General features: G+C 38.1%; 1 protein-coding gene across 1 annotated transcript in view; it reads right to left on the bottom strand.

The window, feature by feature from the left end:
• The window catches only part of LOC104084039 (excitatory amino acid transporter 1-like), a gene marked incomplete at its 5' end in the record, with an annotated part of 21,802 nt that extends 8,418 nt beyond the window's left edge, over window positions 1-13,384 (bottom strand). The window contains 3 exon segments of the mRNA XM_009587746.1: window positions 6,945-6,987; window positions 8,389-8,593; window positions 13,313-13,384. Coding sequence (XP_009586041.1) covers window positions 6,945-6,987; window positions 8,389-8,593; window positions 13,313-13,384 — 320 coding nt within the window.
• Between the last annotated feature and the right edge of the window lie 3,579 nt (window positions 13,385-16,963).

Genomic DNA, 16,963 nt, shown 5'->3' with positions numbered 1-16,963 from the left:
ACATCATGACTTTGTCCTGATTCTCCTCCATTACTCTCCGGTCCTTCTCTCATTCCTACCTATTTGACTAGGTCAAAAGCAACACGTGGTGAGGCTGTTAGACAGTGTTAGTTGTGTGCTGCCTGGCTGGGTGGCTGCTGCCTGTTGGAACAGGCCATGAGCTGAGTCATAAACTACTTTTCTTCCAGAGGCAGCAGTCTTGATTTGCCTGAGAATTGCCCCCCTCATGTCAAATTAGGTTGGAATTGGCCATTGGGCTCAAAAATTATGACGGGGGACCGAGAAGAAGTTAGGCAGCTACAGGGCAGAAAGCACAATCACATGAAGTTCCCTACCTTTAAAAACCCCAGTTAGAAATCATTTTAGGTTGCAATAAGCATATTCCTTCTTTTTTGTGCTGATTCTGGAATTCTGTCCCAGCAGGAAGATGCTTTTAATTCTTTATTAATTAAGTCTCTTTAGGGCTATAATACGGATTTTAGGACCTCACTTAGCAAAGCCCGTTTCCATTTCAGCTACTAGACTGGTACACAGAGATGTAGAACTTATCTGTGGACTCACCCTGTCAGTCAGACTGAAGTATTCAGAAGCGTTACTAGGGAGAACAGACTTTTTAGAACCCCTTCCAGAGCAGTGGAGAAATGGTTTATTTAGAGTGAGATTCAAAATGGGAATCCGAGCAACGGGAATCTGAGCAACAGGAATCAGAGCAACTTCATTTGCTCTGGGACAGTCACTTGAGCTAGCCTTTCTTTCATTATTGCTAAATGAGGTTAAGGATAACTCTGTGGATGTGTCTGTCTTCTTATGCCCAAAGTTGTCTATCAAATGTCATGAGAAGGTTCCTGGTGAAGCAAAAGAAATTAAGGAAAACCAAATACGGGAAATGCAAAGGAGGTATCTACTAAGAAAAAGTGTAGCTTGAGCTTTATTCTTGTTAGTCCTTGTTTTACATGACACTAAAGGCAAAATACAAGATTGCTTGACCACCACAAAACAAGTTTTCTGTGTGTGGAACAGTGAAAAAGCCAACTGTTTATAGGAGGTGACAGGATGAAAGACCACCTTCAAGATCATAGAAAACGTCAAAGGTTTTGAAATAGATGAGGTAATAGCAGAGTTGACTATTACTGCTCTGCAGAGAAACTGGTGATAAGAGATGATTATGTTAGCTTTTATGAGATTCCTACTTCCAGGCAGATCTCTATCTTGATGGGAATCAGAGTTATCAGCTGTTCATGCAGCTCAAACTGGCATTTTAATATCACACTGGTATTCTGCAGATCCTTGTTCTTTTGCAGCATTCAGTAATGGAAGAAATTAGACAAATAAGAACTGCTCATACAACAGGTTGTAGACTTAAGGGTTGTAGAAGAGCTGGTTATGTTTTACTAGAAGTCCACACACCTATACTGATAATCTGTGATGGGCTAGACAACATCACTGAAGTCCTGTCATTTCTGAGGATGTTTGGTGCATTTTGTCTCCAGGCAGAGGTTTTTTTGCCTGGTAAGATTTCAGGTGCAAAATACTTATAATTTTTCCTTAAGTTCATGTATATAGAACAAATTAGGAGCAAGGTAAATATTATTTTGGAACATATTAATACTAATGGCTTTCTATGAACAACCTCATCTGCAAGTAAAATATAAAATTAATAGCATTTCTGGACTTTTTTACAAGACACGGTGCTAATGAACAACTTTAAAATGAATTTTAATTAAGTTATCTCATTATGAATTAGGCAATATAATGACTTTATTGCATAATATAATAAATTAGTTGTTTAAACTTTTATTATTATTTTGTTTTCCTTAGTGGTACATGATACCCACAGTCCTTTGACTTGAATATGTTGCTTGACTTTTTAGGAAGCAACATTATAACATGGCAGTAGCACATTCCAGTGGTTAACTTGCAGACAAGGTAATTGCATAGGTAACTGCTCTGAAAACTCATAATTTACTTTCAGTATTCTGAGATAGTATAATCAGCACTATCAGTGCTAAGTCTGTGTGATGATGTAGTTTTTAGTGAATGATGATTTTAAAAGCAACGTTTGTTTAAATGCAAGCCTAAAAAAATGAAAAGAAATGAAAATAAGGCAGTGATATCCCATCTTCCTAATTAATTTTTTCATCCCTTTCCATATGGACATGTGTGAAAGCATTCTAAATTGTCTACAGAGGAGCTGATGACACAGGTTAAAATAAATCTTGACTAGCAAAAATTATCATTGGGAATAGACAGCATATATTAGTTAGTATTCATGTCTGGATGTGTGATTAACACTTCCAATCCCCTGGATAAGGATGAGTTCAGGAAAGAATATTTAATTTAAAATAGCTCAGAAGAAATGCAGTTATCAGAGGCACCTTTCCAGTTCTTTAAGCTTCAGCTGGCATCAAATTCCACCTAATCACAACAGAATGACCTTCCCCAAATTGTTAGACTGAATCCATTTCTCTTGATGTCCCAAGTTCACTTGTGTTTCTTTTGTCTTTTGATATATCCCCAGAGCACAGCACAAAGAACAAGCAGTTAAAAAGCAGTATCTGCTTAACAAGCAGACTGCTTACAACTGCTTAGCCCCAGGCTGGATAGCATTTTTGAATTTAGCAAAGAAAGAGAAATGAAGATATAATGGCCAGAGCTGAAAGATAAATCCAAAGATTTCTTTAGATATCCCTAAACTGGGGGTGAATATAGTGGCATAGAGAAAATTTTGAAGAGAGTAAGTGTGGAATATTTATCTGCAGTCAGTCTTTTCAGATTCTCCTGTTACTGATAAAAATGACAAAAGCCTCCAAAAGATCGGTGCATAGTGAAGGTAGCAATATATGTCATATGGAAATAACCAGCATCAGAAAGTATGCTGTTTGGATTAACAATCTGCTGTTTCCAGTGATCCCTATCTGCCACTGATTTAATTGGAGGATGTCCTGATAGAGACAGGGTGCCAACAGGACTTTGGTCTTTCACAGGGAGAAAGGGAGTAACTAGTGAAGAACAGAGTGAAGCTAAAGCCTAACATTTTCCAGAGAATTCTTCTTAACTTCTTAACTTGACCTGCTACGCAAGGGTGGCTCTTTGTCCCCATAGACTTTCCTGGGGCATGGGGCTGAATGCCACCAGTAAAGCCTGAAATGGTTCTGCCGATTCTCAGCTGAAATATTTGAATGGAAGGATTTCCTTAGCTTTTCCGTGCGTTCTCTTTCTCTCCTACAGGGAGTCTCTCCTGAGATCCACAGTGGGGGGTCCTTTTTGGAGAGGAAGGGGCATTTTGTTCCACCACTTTTCCTGTTTCTGGGGAAGAAAATGTGCAAAGAAGGAGGAAGAGGAGAAGAAGAAGCAAGAAGAGGCAGCTTTGTTTGCCTCACAGACTGGGAAAGAAGAACAGGAAAGGGAATCCAAAGGACAAGAAGACTGAATGAGGAACAGTAGAAAATTTATGGAGATCCTTCCTAAATAAGACCTAAGGTCCCAGTCTTCCTTCATGACTCTTCTTCTCCCAGCAGCAATCCTATAAAAGCTTTCCCAACTCTATCTAGAAGCCCTCCCCACTCTGGTTACCCTCTCCACAGAGCTCCATTTCATTTTGCGGGAGAGCAATTCTACATCCAGAAAACTAACTTTACTTCACTAAAATTAATTATGCAAAGGAAAGTACAATTTTCCACATCTTGGTGTTACAAAATTTGAGTAATAGTTGATCTTTTGAGGTTAAAAACTTTGGAAATGGTAGTTGGTCCTCTGTGCTAGTGGAGCTGCTTTGGGAAGTGCTTGCTATTGAGGGGGAAAGTAACAGGTTCAAAACTTGCTGTGAGTACTAAAACAGTCATTAGAAGACCTGTCTGCTGGCCATGGTGAGAAAGAAAGTAAAACCTTCCAGTGGGTTCCAATGCAGATCTCTGTCAGGAAAGAAACCTGCCTAAGGATACTGTAAGATAGAATGTGAGCACCTAATATATCAAAAGATGTGATTTAGATGTGGAGTGCATATGCCAGTGATAGTTTCCAGGTGTGCAAAGTTGTGGATCAGCATTACGCCTTTGAGTTTGGACGACTATGAGTAGCAGTCTGTTTCATGTTTGGGCCAGCAAACACAGTGTTACAGAGCCAGATTAGTGCCAGATGGATCATCCTTCTTCATAAATCTTCAGAGAAACTTGTGAAAAACCTGATGTAAACTTTTGAAAAGAAAGTTATGGAGTCAGATGTGCAAAGTCATCTGGATACCTATGAATCTTGCACATACTTGTTTCTCATGTAAAATGTTTTTAGTTTAACTAATCTGCTACAACAAACTAACTTATACCTAAAAATGTAGGTTTTGGTACCTCATTCAAAAGGTAATAGTATTGGTATGACAGATTTAAAATCCTGGTGTTTCAGTAAGCATAGCTGCTGCTGAAAGTAAGAAAAAACTTTCATTAAACATCTCCTGTTTTTTGAACCATTTTTTGGAAATGGTTTTAAGCTATTTTTAAGCTATAAAGCACATGAGAAATACAATATACTTAACGTACACAGAATCTACAGGACATCTTTAATTAAGAACATAGATTTAGTACTGCTAGTCACTGAGTCAAGTTTCCTGTTGCTGTAGGATACTTTATCAAAAAAATTTTTCAAGCTGCGTCTTAAAACTGGTGAGGTAGTTTGTTCCCATGACTCCTAATTGAAGAGTTTTCCAGGACCTCTCCTTTTAAGTAACGAAGGTTAAAAACCTTACTAATTCCCATTTTAAATTCAGTCATAGTGATTTCCATTTCTTCTTGTATAAACATTTTTCTTGATCTTACACAGCTCAGTTCCCACTTTGGTTTTTGTATCTGGTTAGTTTTTAAATCAAGCTTTGTTTTGCTTTATACGCTGTGTTCTTTTGATAATCGCAGCAACTCCTGTCTCCATTGTGCTGATTTTGTATGAATCTTCCTATGAATGTAATGACTTGAATATATTCAGTATTCCAGACGGTCACATTCTTCTGGCTTTATTTCCTCTCTTTGAGTTATGTCACCTAATATATCCTAGAGCTGAATTAGAGGGGTTTTAATTTTTTCTTTCTGATGATGACTTCCCGTTTCAAAGCAGAAATTACTGCTAATTTCTAAACGTTTATTTCACATGTGATGAAGAGCTACAAGGAGATTACCAAACATGCCTGTGTCTGCAAGAGCCAATTCACTTTGTTGTTGTGACTTTATAGTATTACAGTGTGCCAGGGACATACCACCTTCTTTGCATTTGTTAGATATCTTGATGCAGAGTGCTTGGACTTTCCTGTCGTCTGTAAATTTCATTCTGTGCATCTTATGGCAATGTCATTCATTAAAATGTCAATTGAGGTACACCCAGTCCTTCAGCAATTTCCACTGCTATTTCCACAAATTTTACAATTCTTACAATAATCTTATCCCCTGCTCAATTATTTCACTTCCCTCATACTAAAAACTCTGTTTTACAGAAGTCCAAGGAGATTAGATCCATTGCACTTCTGTGGCATCAAAAAAAAAAAAAAAAAAAAAAAGATGGAGGGTTATTCTGGTACAATCTATATTTCAGAAACCTGTGTTATTCTTTGTCTTTTTTTCCCAGTATTTTTCATTTTCATTTATTACAAAGACTTTACTCTTTTCTTCAAGGTACTTATATCCTTCAGTACAACCAAGATCAAGCTAATGGGTTATTAACTGCTTAAATCAATTCCCAAATCTTTTGAAACTGCAATTTGAAAGGTACTATGATTGCTTTCACCAGTTATAGATAGTAACTTCCCAACTTGAGAGATTTATTAAAAATACTTGCTGCTAGATCTGTAACTTTATGCCCTAATTCTTTCATTACTTTGAGATAAAGATGATATCATTCCCTGACTTTATTACATTAAATTCTTTGTATTTTGTTTCTAGTTTAGATACAGACTTTTGTATTTCCATACTGCTCTTCTGCATCACTGTCCTGAGTTCACCATCATCCTTACTGAAAACAGAGGCATAGAATTTGTTGGTTTTGGACCTGGGTCTAGTTTATCTTTAATCTTGACCAAATCTTTAATCTAGAAAGTCACTGCTTTTTATTGGTCTCTGTTTATATAACTAAAGAAAATGTTATTGTTTATTTTCAATTCTTCTGCAAGATGTAACTCAGCTGGACTTTGGAAAGTTTCTACTTTATCCTCTTGCTTCTTGACCTCCACATTTCAGCTTTTTTTTTTATTGCTACAGCAGTAACTGGTAAATAATATCAGTTCAAGATTGTCGGTGGGGTCAAAATGAAGCAATTAGATTTTGGAAATACACATTATAGGTTTCACTGAATCTCTAATGTCCTCCTTTTAAAAAAGGAATGTAACTAGTTACTATTATTTTCTCTGTAGAACAGTTAAGGTTAAGACCAGGCTAATGATAGAGGAATTTGGGAAGCAACATAGAAAGAACTTAGGTCTGCACTCCTGTCATAGGTGACAGGAAGTCCCCTAGTTCGATTTGTTATTGATGTCCACGAAATTGTTGCTTCTGTTTCAAACCTGTGTACATTTCTCACATGACGTTCCTGAACATCTTCCAGTCTTTGTACAGAGGCTGCATATCTCAGTATCTCCCAGTCTAACATAACACTGTTTTTGAAAAGTAAATCCTGTATTGACTTTAATGAAGCTTGCTGTAGACTTAAGAATTCGACATTTTGAAAAAACTTATTTTTTTATTTGCTGTGCCAGGTGTGTTTCCTTCACTTCTTATAGCAAATACTGAGACAATATTATTGAAAACAAAGCACAGATTTGGTTAGGTTGGTTTGGGTTTTTTTGGCAGCTGGCAGTATACATAAGATTTGTTTCTGCTGTAAGTACAAGTACGTGATATTCCTAAAGCAAATGCTATTACATTTCAATTTCTTACTTTGTCGTGTTTTAGTTGGAAATAACGAAACATTTTTACCTGTTTAAAGCAAGCTTCCACCAGATTTGGAGGGAACATATTTCTGTGAAAAAGAAAGAAAATAGCATAAGAAATAATAAGACTCTAGTAATATCTTAAGTAGGGGCAGAGCTAATAAGAGAATTGACCAGCTAATTTTCAAAGGAATCTTAAGACAAATATGTAATTATGTATACAGTGAGTAGAGCTTTGCATATAGCATTGGCCTGGTTAGTTTTATCAGGACAAAATGTAGTAGGATTGGCTAGATCCTGGCAATTGCAATCTCTGTATCCAACATTGTATAGCAGGTCTGGTTATGGAGCAGAATATTAGCTAAATTACCAAATGAACAAAGCTCTGTGGGTCAGTGCTGACTTTTAATTTTGTACTTATTAGTGCTTTCTGAATCCAGATTAATAAAAAGTTATTAATATTTAATGCATTTCTACTTCTCAAACAATTTTTGTAGTCTTGTAGCCTAGTACATCATGACATTTATCACTTGATTTAGAGTCTTGTTGTGATTAAGAAATAAATATTTCTGAAGTTTGAGTATTCTTTCATAGTAACACATACACATACAATTATATATGTGTGTGTATACTTGTTACGTATGGGGGTTTGTTTCTTTGCTTTCCAGAATGGTGACATTTCAGAGGGAATTAGAAGCAGCCTAACTGAATAAATCTTGAGGAATCTGAGTGCAAACCTCTTCATGGGTCTTTCTGAAGTCCCCCTTCCTGGCAGCATGACTCTTGGAGGCCTTTCTCCATGTCTCTGGCTTCTCCAAATGGGTTAGTGGAACACAAAATTTTGGTGGCTTTACCTGTGGAAAAGCTCCCGAGTTCAAAACCTCAGCTTCCCTACTCCCTGGAATACATCTGTGACATATTAGCTCTATAAAAGAGGCATTGCAGCGTCTCTGAGCAAGGAGAAAACAAGATTTTATATCTGTGCCCCGCTATTTCAAGCAGTTTACTTGCCTGTTCCTGGAACTTATTTCCCATCCATACAATTTAGCAAGTTGAGTAGATGCACCCAGATTGGCGGCTACAATTCAAAGTTAAGATGAATAGCTAAATCAGGAATTCAAGTGAAGTGAGAAAACTGTCGAAAGTTGGAAGTAAAGGAAAGCAGAAGAATTTGGTAATTGTGCTATGGAAGGAGGAGAAAAGACCCATGCAGATAGCAGAACAGAAGTCTTTCTTTTGTGCGTGAAAGAAAGAATCTTTCTTTGAATATTAAAAGCACTTTCTTCCCTTGCAACAGCTTGATTTGAAAAGAAATCCATGTATTCTTTTGTAGTGTTGTAGGGGTTAGAGATATTGGTACCACATAGTTGAAAGAAATTGGGCTAGTTTATGCGGTCACTGTCTAAAATTCTCTACTTTTGTTCTCATGTGAATCTAAATATTACTGTCATTGCTATTGGTACAGAAAATGTGCAATATCATAGCCATACCTGATTAAATCAAGAAAGGCATCTGCTGCTGTCACTTGCACAATTTTGCCTTCTCTGTGCATGTTTTCTTTAGTACCTTTCCCAGGGTGGATGATGACCACAATGATTATACCAATCAGTACAGCAATGATCGTAGTACTCATGTAGTAGACTACTGCTCGGACTCCCATCTTCCCTGATGCTTTACTATCCAGGGCAGCAATTCCTAGTAAATTTAAGCACAAGGACATTCACCTCATACAGTTGTGAGTAAAGAGTATAAACTCAGCATGATGCAAATGGTTTGTGGGAAGAGTTTTTATGATCAGTACTTTTAAAGCTATCCAGGGTAAGTTGGCCCTCTTTTGCAGCTCGTACTGCCACTGTGTTCCCATCCCACCCCTAATGCTTGTTATTACATAATTTTCTATTACAAGAGTTCTGTTGCAAGAGTTACAGCTTTCTGTTCTTTGTTAACACTTTGTTAAAAGCAAAGATTATTGGGCTGATGCAGTGTGGCACTCCCTGTATTCCAGTGAGCCAATTCATGGTTTTTGATTAGCATAGTTACCACAGTCTGAAAAATGTGCCTTAGAAATGTGCTGCACCTGATTTGTAATAGTAAGAAAGAAAACAGAGTACTCTCAAATAATATTGATAATGTTTGCTACAATTAATGTGTATGAAGAGTTTTCTTCAATCCCTAATGGAATGTCCTCAGTTTACCTCTGTCCCAAGCCATGGGAGTTTAAAACAGATTAAATGCTGTTAGCTTGTTTCAGAAAATCCTTACTATTGTCTGAATAAGCATTTAAAGTCTTTTATAAGCTTTGCAAAACTTGCGACATTAATCCTAATTCTTGGCTCATCTTAATGCATCTGATCTAATGTGAATACTAGGGTGCTCACTATGGCATCTGCTAAAGTGTTTGTTCATCAGATTGCACCAACAGGGCTGCACTGTGTTTTTTAAATGAAGGTAAAGAGCTTTGAGTCTCTGACAAGGAGTGTCTCATGAGGACTGTCAGCAATGGAAATGCTTTTTCTCTTTCCAAGCAGGTGCAGTGTTCTTCTCCTTAAAATGCCCCTTTGCTCCTTCTCCTTAAAATTTCAAGTAGTTTATAACTTCCCCATACCATCTGTCTCAAAACAGTTGCTGATGCTTCCTGTTGGAATCAAGCTTTCAAAGTGCAGAATGAAAAAAGAGGTCAGGAAAGGATCTCTTTGCTTTATTATCTCCTCCTATGGACCCCTATATGGCACTGTCTAATCCAAACTTCTGCGGACTGCCCACACATTTATCTAGATGCTGTCTTTGAACATATAAAATATAATGAGAGTTAACCATCTTCTGCTCTGGGTACCTATCTCAGAGGAGAAAGCATTTAAAATAAGGCAACAGGACTTCATGAATGTAAATAATATGGAAACATAAAACTAGAATCATCACCTGGCAAAACTAAATGTTTTCTCAATTCGTTGTAGATATATCATACTTCTGTCTATCTTCTAAAGGAGGAAATATGTGCTACTGGAGTTACAGTGAAAGTACTCCTGTTGCTGATGTAACTGAGATCAAGGCTGTGTTCCAGGCTCTGATCAAATCTTCAAAGTATAAAACCAATCACATGCTTCATACTTACCCTTTCATTTCAGCTAGCGTTTGCCTGTCCTTTCAGCAGAAGCTGTTAAAGCCGTTAAGATTTGTACCCACAAAATGAATTGCAAAGGGAGATCACTAGATTCGCACCCTGAATTGCTTGATTTACATGTGCATTGTAGTGGAAGAACAAAGCGTTACTGGCACAGTAAGAAACGGAAAATGGAAATCCAACATTTGAAGCACTTGATCCTTCATTTTCCTGCTCAGCCTTTCCATCTGTAAAACTGGATGATAATGCTTGTGGTAAGTTTACATTTATGTTTTGAAATTCTGTGAGGGAAATGGTAAATACTACCAAGTAATAAATAGTTTTCTTATCTTTACAAAGAGGAAGTAAGTCCTGTAGCCCTCTTGTCGGTGGATGGAGGATTGGTTATTTTTTGAGAGTCCTCAAAATAATGCAATGCAAAATAATGCAAATATAATTAACCAATGCATAAAAATAAAGGTAATAATTTTTCGAGAATTTCAGATCTGTTACTGAGTTGCACAATGTTTATATAGACAGCATTTGTTACAAATTTTGTTTTTAAAGTATCTGTATGTAACTTAAAATGAACTGTAATTTAAAAAGTGAAAAATTAATGCAAGCATACTAGTCCAGTCTACTTTATCTTTGTATGTTTTAATTGCTGTTTTATGTCCTTACTTGCTATTTCTGAAGTAGCAGCAATGGGGTGTGTATTTTTTCATTTTAGCTAAGATCAGTTTTAAACTTGGTTTACATTCTGAGCATGAAAAGGTTAACCTATATAGTTTGGTAGGAAGGTTTGGAAATGCACAGATGTTAAATCAGTCAGTTCCCAGTATCCTGCCCTTGCCAGGTAATAGATTCAGGACCAGACGCTGAGCACTGACAGTCTAGAGGGTTTGCAGGCATACGTGCTTATTGCTTTAACCAAGCCTGATCTTTCTTTGTAGTCCACACTTTATACTAGGTTGTCTCCTACACTCCAAAAATCACTAGGAGTCAGTGTAGGGCATATCTTACTGCTAAAAATGATTGCTGTGTTGAAGGATTAGAGCTTGTGATCCTCTTTCTTTCTTGGACTGATTCTGAGTGAACCTCGTGCAAGTGATATGTCAGGGAGCAAGAGTCATGCTCTTTCCTTTATAAGCTGCTTTCCAGCTTGGTTTCCTATTATGCACTCCGGCTGTGACTACATGGCCCCTTATTTTAGGTTGCTCTGTCTTATTCCTGCTCTTGCTTATCATATAAATGACTTCTCAGCTTGAAAGTAGGGAACAGCAATTCCTGTCTTCTTGAGCTCTATCCGCTCGTGGCATTCAAAACAGGGGGATGACAGGCCCAAGTATGAACAAAAGCTATATGAGGAAGAAGCAAGTTCTCACCTCAGAGAGCCCTTACTGGGGAGCTGCTGGGCAGCCTTCCCTCCCACTGAAGTTAATGGGAACGCAGGGAACTCGCAAGAGGGGCACTTGGTACCGTCCAGGGCCAAAACTGCAAAAGCTTCCAGCATGCCAACAACAAGAATTATCTAAAAAAATATTTAAAATCTGTTTTTAAAACATGAGAAAATGAAGGGGTTTGTTTTCTTTACGTTTTAGGATGTTGGCAAGATTTCTTAGAGCTGAATGGGACTCTGGAAGAGTCCTTAATGGAGAAGCAATAAAGTTCACTCTAAAGCTTTCATGTGTCACAGACCATTGTATCCTCAGTGTGTCCTTTCACAGCCAGCCAGCAAAACTCCCATTGTCCCGCGGGAGATGTATGTGCCCCTTTCATACTGCTTGCTGCTCTCTCCTCCACACGGCTGCTGGCTCCAGCACCTCTGCCTCCTCTCTTCCTCTCCCCTCCCCTTCCCTGGGGGGCCTGGGAAACTTTGCTGGGCCACTGGTCCCCACGCACAGGGATGCCTTGAAGTTGTCAAGGCGACCTGGAGCAGAGCGCCTGTAATTTCTCCCAGTGTGTGCGCGCACACAACATGAATGGGAATGATTTTTTAAGTATTGATGGGGAGGGAGGGAGGCAGGGAGGGAGGAAGGGACGAGAAGAAAGAAGGGGCAGGCGTAAGTCTGTAAAACTGCAAACAAACCCAAGCCCTTACCCCTGTCCTCCCCTTCACCTACTCTTCCTCTCTCTTGAGAAGTGAGTGAGGAATCAGTCACGCTGTAGGTGAAATAAAGACATGACAAGGAGTTCTCCAGAGTGTCAGGGCGAAAAGCAAAGCACCATGTTGTTCTTTAACAAAGGTATTAGAGAAGAAATGAAAATATTTTAGGATGTAGGAAAGGCAGCAAGCAAGTAAGTATGTAACTGCAAGAGAAGAAGAAAGAGAGAGAAGGATGCAGCAAAGAGGAGAAAAAATCTAGTTAGGGCAACTTGTTAAAAATTCTGAATTGTTAATCTGATAGTTCTGATTGTTCACCTGACTTGGTTCTGCAAATTAGCATGAACTAATGATGCAGCAACTTTCCTGAACAGCTACTATACTACGACTGGTTTTGTGTCAATTATATTTTTTTATACTGTACTTGTGATTCTAGATTATACAGAATTCTAGAATTTACAAATCCAGAGTTGCTTCTATTGTTTTTAATTTTCTTGACATTGAAAGCATGCTATACATAATCCATGTGTAATCTTGGATTGTACTAGGGCACGCTAACGCAGAGGAATGGTACTGTACTCCTCAGTAAGATCAAAGGTAAAATATAATGAGCATTTTTTTTAGATAACATTTAAGCCAATAACAGCTTTGGATCTGCTCGTTCAAAAATAAGTTCCAAGGAGTTATTTTAAAAGCCAAAAAGCAGAGCCTATGCTAAAAAGTCCTACAACTTCATAACACTTTCTCCCTTTAATTAGCACAACTCCATCAACTGATTTTTTGCAGAACAGTCCAATGTCCTCAAGTCATAAGTTATGAGCTATTTCGGTCTGAGATTTGAGTTTAAGCACATACCTAATTTTCCTGTTACAGTACTTAAGAGCTTCTGCCTGTGGGTTTTTTTAGAAAGAAGGAATATACATACTTACACAATTAGACAGAATATGCATATTTATCACAATGAGAACTAGTTGGCAGATGGTATGACTGAGGCCCTATTTCTGGTTGTAAACTCCTAGTCAGAAAAGCATTCTTGGACTTATATTTGTCTTTAATGTTAATCACTAACTAACATGGTTTGCCAAATCAGGGCCCATAACTAGCAGTTTTTAAATGGGATCTATTTCTGTACACTTAACAGTAAGGAGTATGCTACTGAAGAACTGGGCAAGTAGCGAGATCCATTTTCTTTTGCTTTTCCTAAAAAAACCAGTACTACTTAGGACTGATCCTAGTACCTTCAGTGATTTTATCATTTGTCAGAGCAAGAAAGACTCTGTCACTGGGGGGAGGGTGTGTGCATGTGAGTGTATGCATATATGCATGCATATAATTTCAGTTTGAAAACACTTAAAATGCTCAGCTACTGCTTTTCATGTTGAAAGTCCCTGTCTCTGGAATCTTTTTGCTGTCCTTTAAAAACTTTTGGAAAATATAGGAAGTTTATGTGTTTGCTTTCTTATGCTAAAATTCTTGTGTTTGTAACAACAGAATCTAACATTTTGCCCACAATATCTTTAACTTTTGCTTTCTTTAAAATTACTTTTGTTGCATAATGATGACAATTTAAAATGTAGAATAGACTATTTCAGTTGGAAGGGACCTACAACGGTCATCTAATCCAACTGCCTGACCGCTTCAGGACTGACCAAAAATTAAAGCAAGTTATTAAGGGCATTGTCCAAATGCCTCTTAAGCACTGACAGGCATGGGGCATCGACCACCTCTCTAGGAAGCCTGTTTCAGTAAAGAAATGCTTCCTAATGTCCAGTCTGAACCTCCCCTGATGCGGCTTTGAACCGTTCCCAGGCGTCCTGTCACTGGATCCCAGGGAGAAGAGACCAGCACCTCCCTCTCCACTTCCCCTCCTCAGGAAGCTGTAGGGAGCAATGAGGTCGCCCTCAGCCTCCTTTTCTCCAAACTAGACAACCCCAGAGACCTCAGCCGCTCCTCATAGGATGTTAATGTAGTAACGTAGACATCCTGCTCAGTACGAGAGGAACCGCAGGGTCAGAGCCCTCGTGTGGGCACTTGGCTGAGGAGCCACCAGCGCGAGGCTACCGTCTGTGGGCGTATGACTGAATGCTTTTAAGTCAGAAACCTGCCGAGACCTAGCGATATGTTGTGGCAAATATGTAAAATGACGAACCAGATCTGAATGAGTGAGTGAACAAACTGTGCATTCTGGTCCTTATACATATTGACTACTGGAAATAAAAAAGGGAGGATTTCTATGATCATGATGAATTTTTTCCTTATTCAATGTCTTAGAACTGAATTGATGGCACTTCCTTGCTAATATAGACTTTTATATAAATTTCCTTTAAAGTTTTGGACTCAGTCTTTAAAAACAAAACGTTATGAACAGAGCACCTTTTTATTGCTAATTATTTCCCTGTTTATTTTTTACGGTCTCTTCATTAGGAAATTGTAGTTGCTTGTTAAGCACTCCTATGGTGGAACAGCAATAATGGCAACTGTTGACTTAGGAGTGTTGCCGTAGTTTTGTTTCTTTAAGGTTGTCTTTCACTCTCCTAATGAAGCAGTCTTAAATGGGCTGCTCCCGACCCCCTACATCCACTAAGCACTGTGTGATGAGTAAACTCTCAGTGTGAGACCATGAGAACAATCCCTTTTGTGTATGTTGATGAGGATTTGTGGAAATGAATAACACTGTGCAAGCTCGTGGTAAAATATGCTGACAGAAAAATTGTAAGGAAAAGCAATAGTTAAGTAAAGAGTGTGGAAGTATTGCCCGACTTTAACATTATTAAGCTCTAGAGCTTTTTTCTCATAGCTGCTAAACACGTCCTGAGTGGTGCTGAGCATTCCCAGAAAACCAAATTTAAATAATATTTAAAGCTTTGAAAATTGAGCCCTTCACAAGATCAGGTCCAAAATTAGTCCAAACTCTAGATTATTATTTTTAATAGCAGTAGCACTAAAAGAAAAAAATTGCAAAGAAAAAAGCTAAATAACATTTTCAAAGAACTATATGCATTGGTGAAGTTAATTAACATTAAATCAATACAGCTAATGACATAAAATACAAGTCTGAAAAATAGCTCTGTATGCCTTTTTGCACGAACTGATGGGACTAGCTGCCCGGAATCGTCAGTTTAACTTATCCTTATTTGAATACGGAAATTTAAATAATGAAATTAGATATTTTATTAATTTTTCCAGGTCCATTAAGAACACTGGGCAAATATCTCACAGGAAAATTAGCAGTTGTATTTGATCCAAAATTACATGACTGTGATTAAGCCAAGCTGACTAATGAAACCCATTGCTGGGATATAGTAATGCAATTCAATGAGCCAGTTAAATGGCCCCTAAAGGACTAGAACTGCCCCGCAGCTTTGTAGTCCTGCACCATCCCTTGCCACCAGAAAACTATTAACTTTGGGTTTTGTAGGGTTAGTTTTTCTGTCAGTTTGTCATTCTGAATCATCTCAGAATTGTTTCATGTGAACACCAGAACTTGTACAAGGGAAGCAGAAGGAGAAGGGCAGAAAACTAGCATTTTGGCAGCAGTTTGCCATTACTTCAAGTTGGCTGTATTGTTAAACTGCATCCTTTGCTCTTTGGTGGCAGCACTGCTAAAAGCAAGTTAAGCGTTCCTTACTTCCCCCTGCTTATCTTTATGCTGGCTCTGTTCTCACCAGGTAGCTGAGCAAACACCATCCACCATTTGATGACAAGGGGAGAACAAGTGTGTGTGAAAGAGCACCTGGGCTCAAGAGAGCTCTGGAGGGCCCCACTACTCAAACCAGCACTGCCTTCAAAAAAAAACCAGCATAAAAATATACCCTTATGAAGTTACACACATGTTCCTGTTACATGTAAGACAAAATCTCACTGCGTGAGTGGATCAGAGAAATCACAGACTTTAACAGAAAGGTGGGACTTAACAACATGTAGAAGAGCACTTAAATAAAGCGATGTACCTTTCTTTGTGGATTCTCCACTACTACAGTGAGGAAAAAGGTAGTATGTGACAAAAAAAGACCTTTTCCAGAGGATGCTAACCTAACCCTGCCATATGTACTTATTTCTGATATTCATAGAGTGCTTGTTTTAAAATATAACTGAATGTGGATGCTGGTTACCTCTCAGTGATTCTGAAAGCTTTTGCATGTGCAAAAGTGATGCAAACCGAACATTGTGCTCTTTCTGTTGGTCTCATACTTCTTGATGGAAACAATGTAAAAATATGCTAGCAAATGGGTATAATGTGTGCTAGTTTCAAATATATTTCCTCCATCCCTTTCTAACTCTTGTTAAGGGAATATATTTTGTAACTGACCATGTTTTTTCATCGTTCATCCTCTTGGCTGCAAACACATGCTCTTCTAACCACAGTTTATTTATTAGAAGGAAAATGTTTGTGAAACCACTGTAAGATAATGTCAGAACATCACTGACTGGTGTAAATGGTAGAGGCCCAAATAATCTCTAGGGGCTTTATAGTGATTTTTACCGTTCAGTTAATCATGAATAGTGAAAGACCATTTTGTTGTTATTCATCACTGATATGCTCTTTCAGTGGAATAACTTCACTTTATGAAACTTGGCTTCATTTCAGTGGATCAAGATTAGTTACCTTATAAAAAAATATGACAGTAATCTATGCTGGAAAGTGTTTCCTGGGCCATCAACTATAGCATTCTGATACAGCAGGCAAATATATTATACAGTCTTTGTTAGAAATTTATTGAGCTTGAGGTTCAGATCAGTTGTTATTTTTACCCTAACTATTTTCATGGTAGGGTATTCCACAGCCTTGCTTACTTCTTACTTTGCTTATTTCCATGCACAAATAACTTGATTGGTCAACAGCTCAATGTCCAGATGGAGA

The sequence above is a fragment of the Fulmarus glacialis genome, unplaced genomic scaffold, assembly GCF_000690835.1.
Source record: "Fulmarus glacialis isolate BGI_N327 unplaced genomic scaffold, ASM69083v1 scaffold901, whole genome shotgun sequence".
NCBI classification, from domain to species: Eukaryota; Metazoa; Chordata; class Aves; order Procellariiformes; family Procellariidae; genus Fulmarus; species Fulmarus glacialis.
This window is presented reverse-complemented; position numbering and strand designations above follow the sequence as displayed.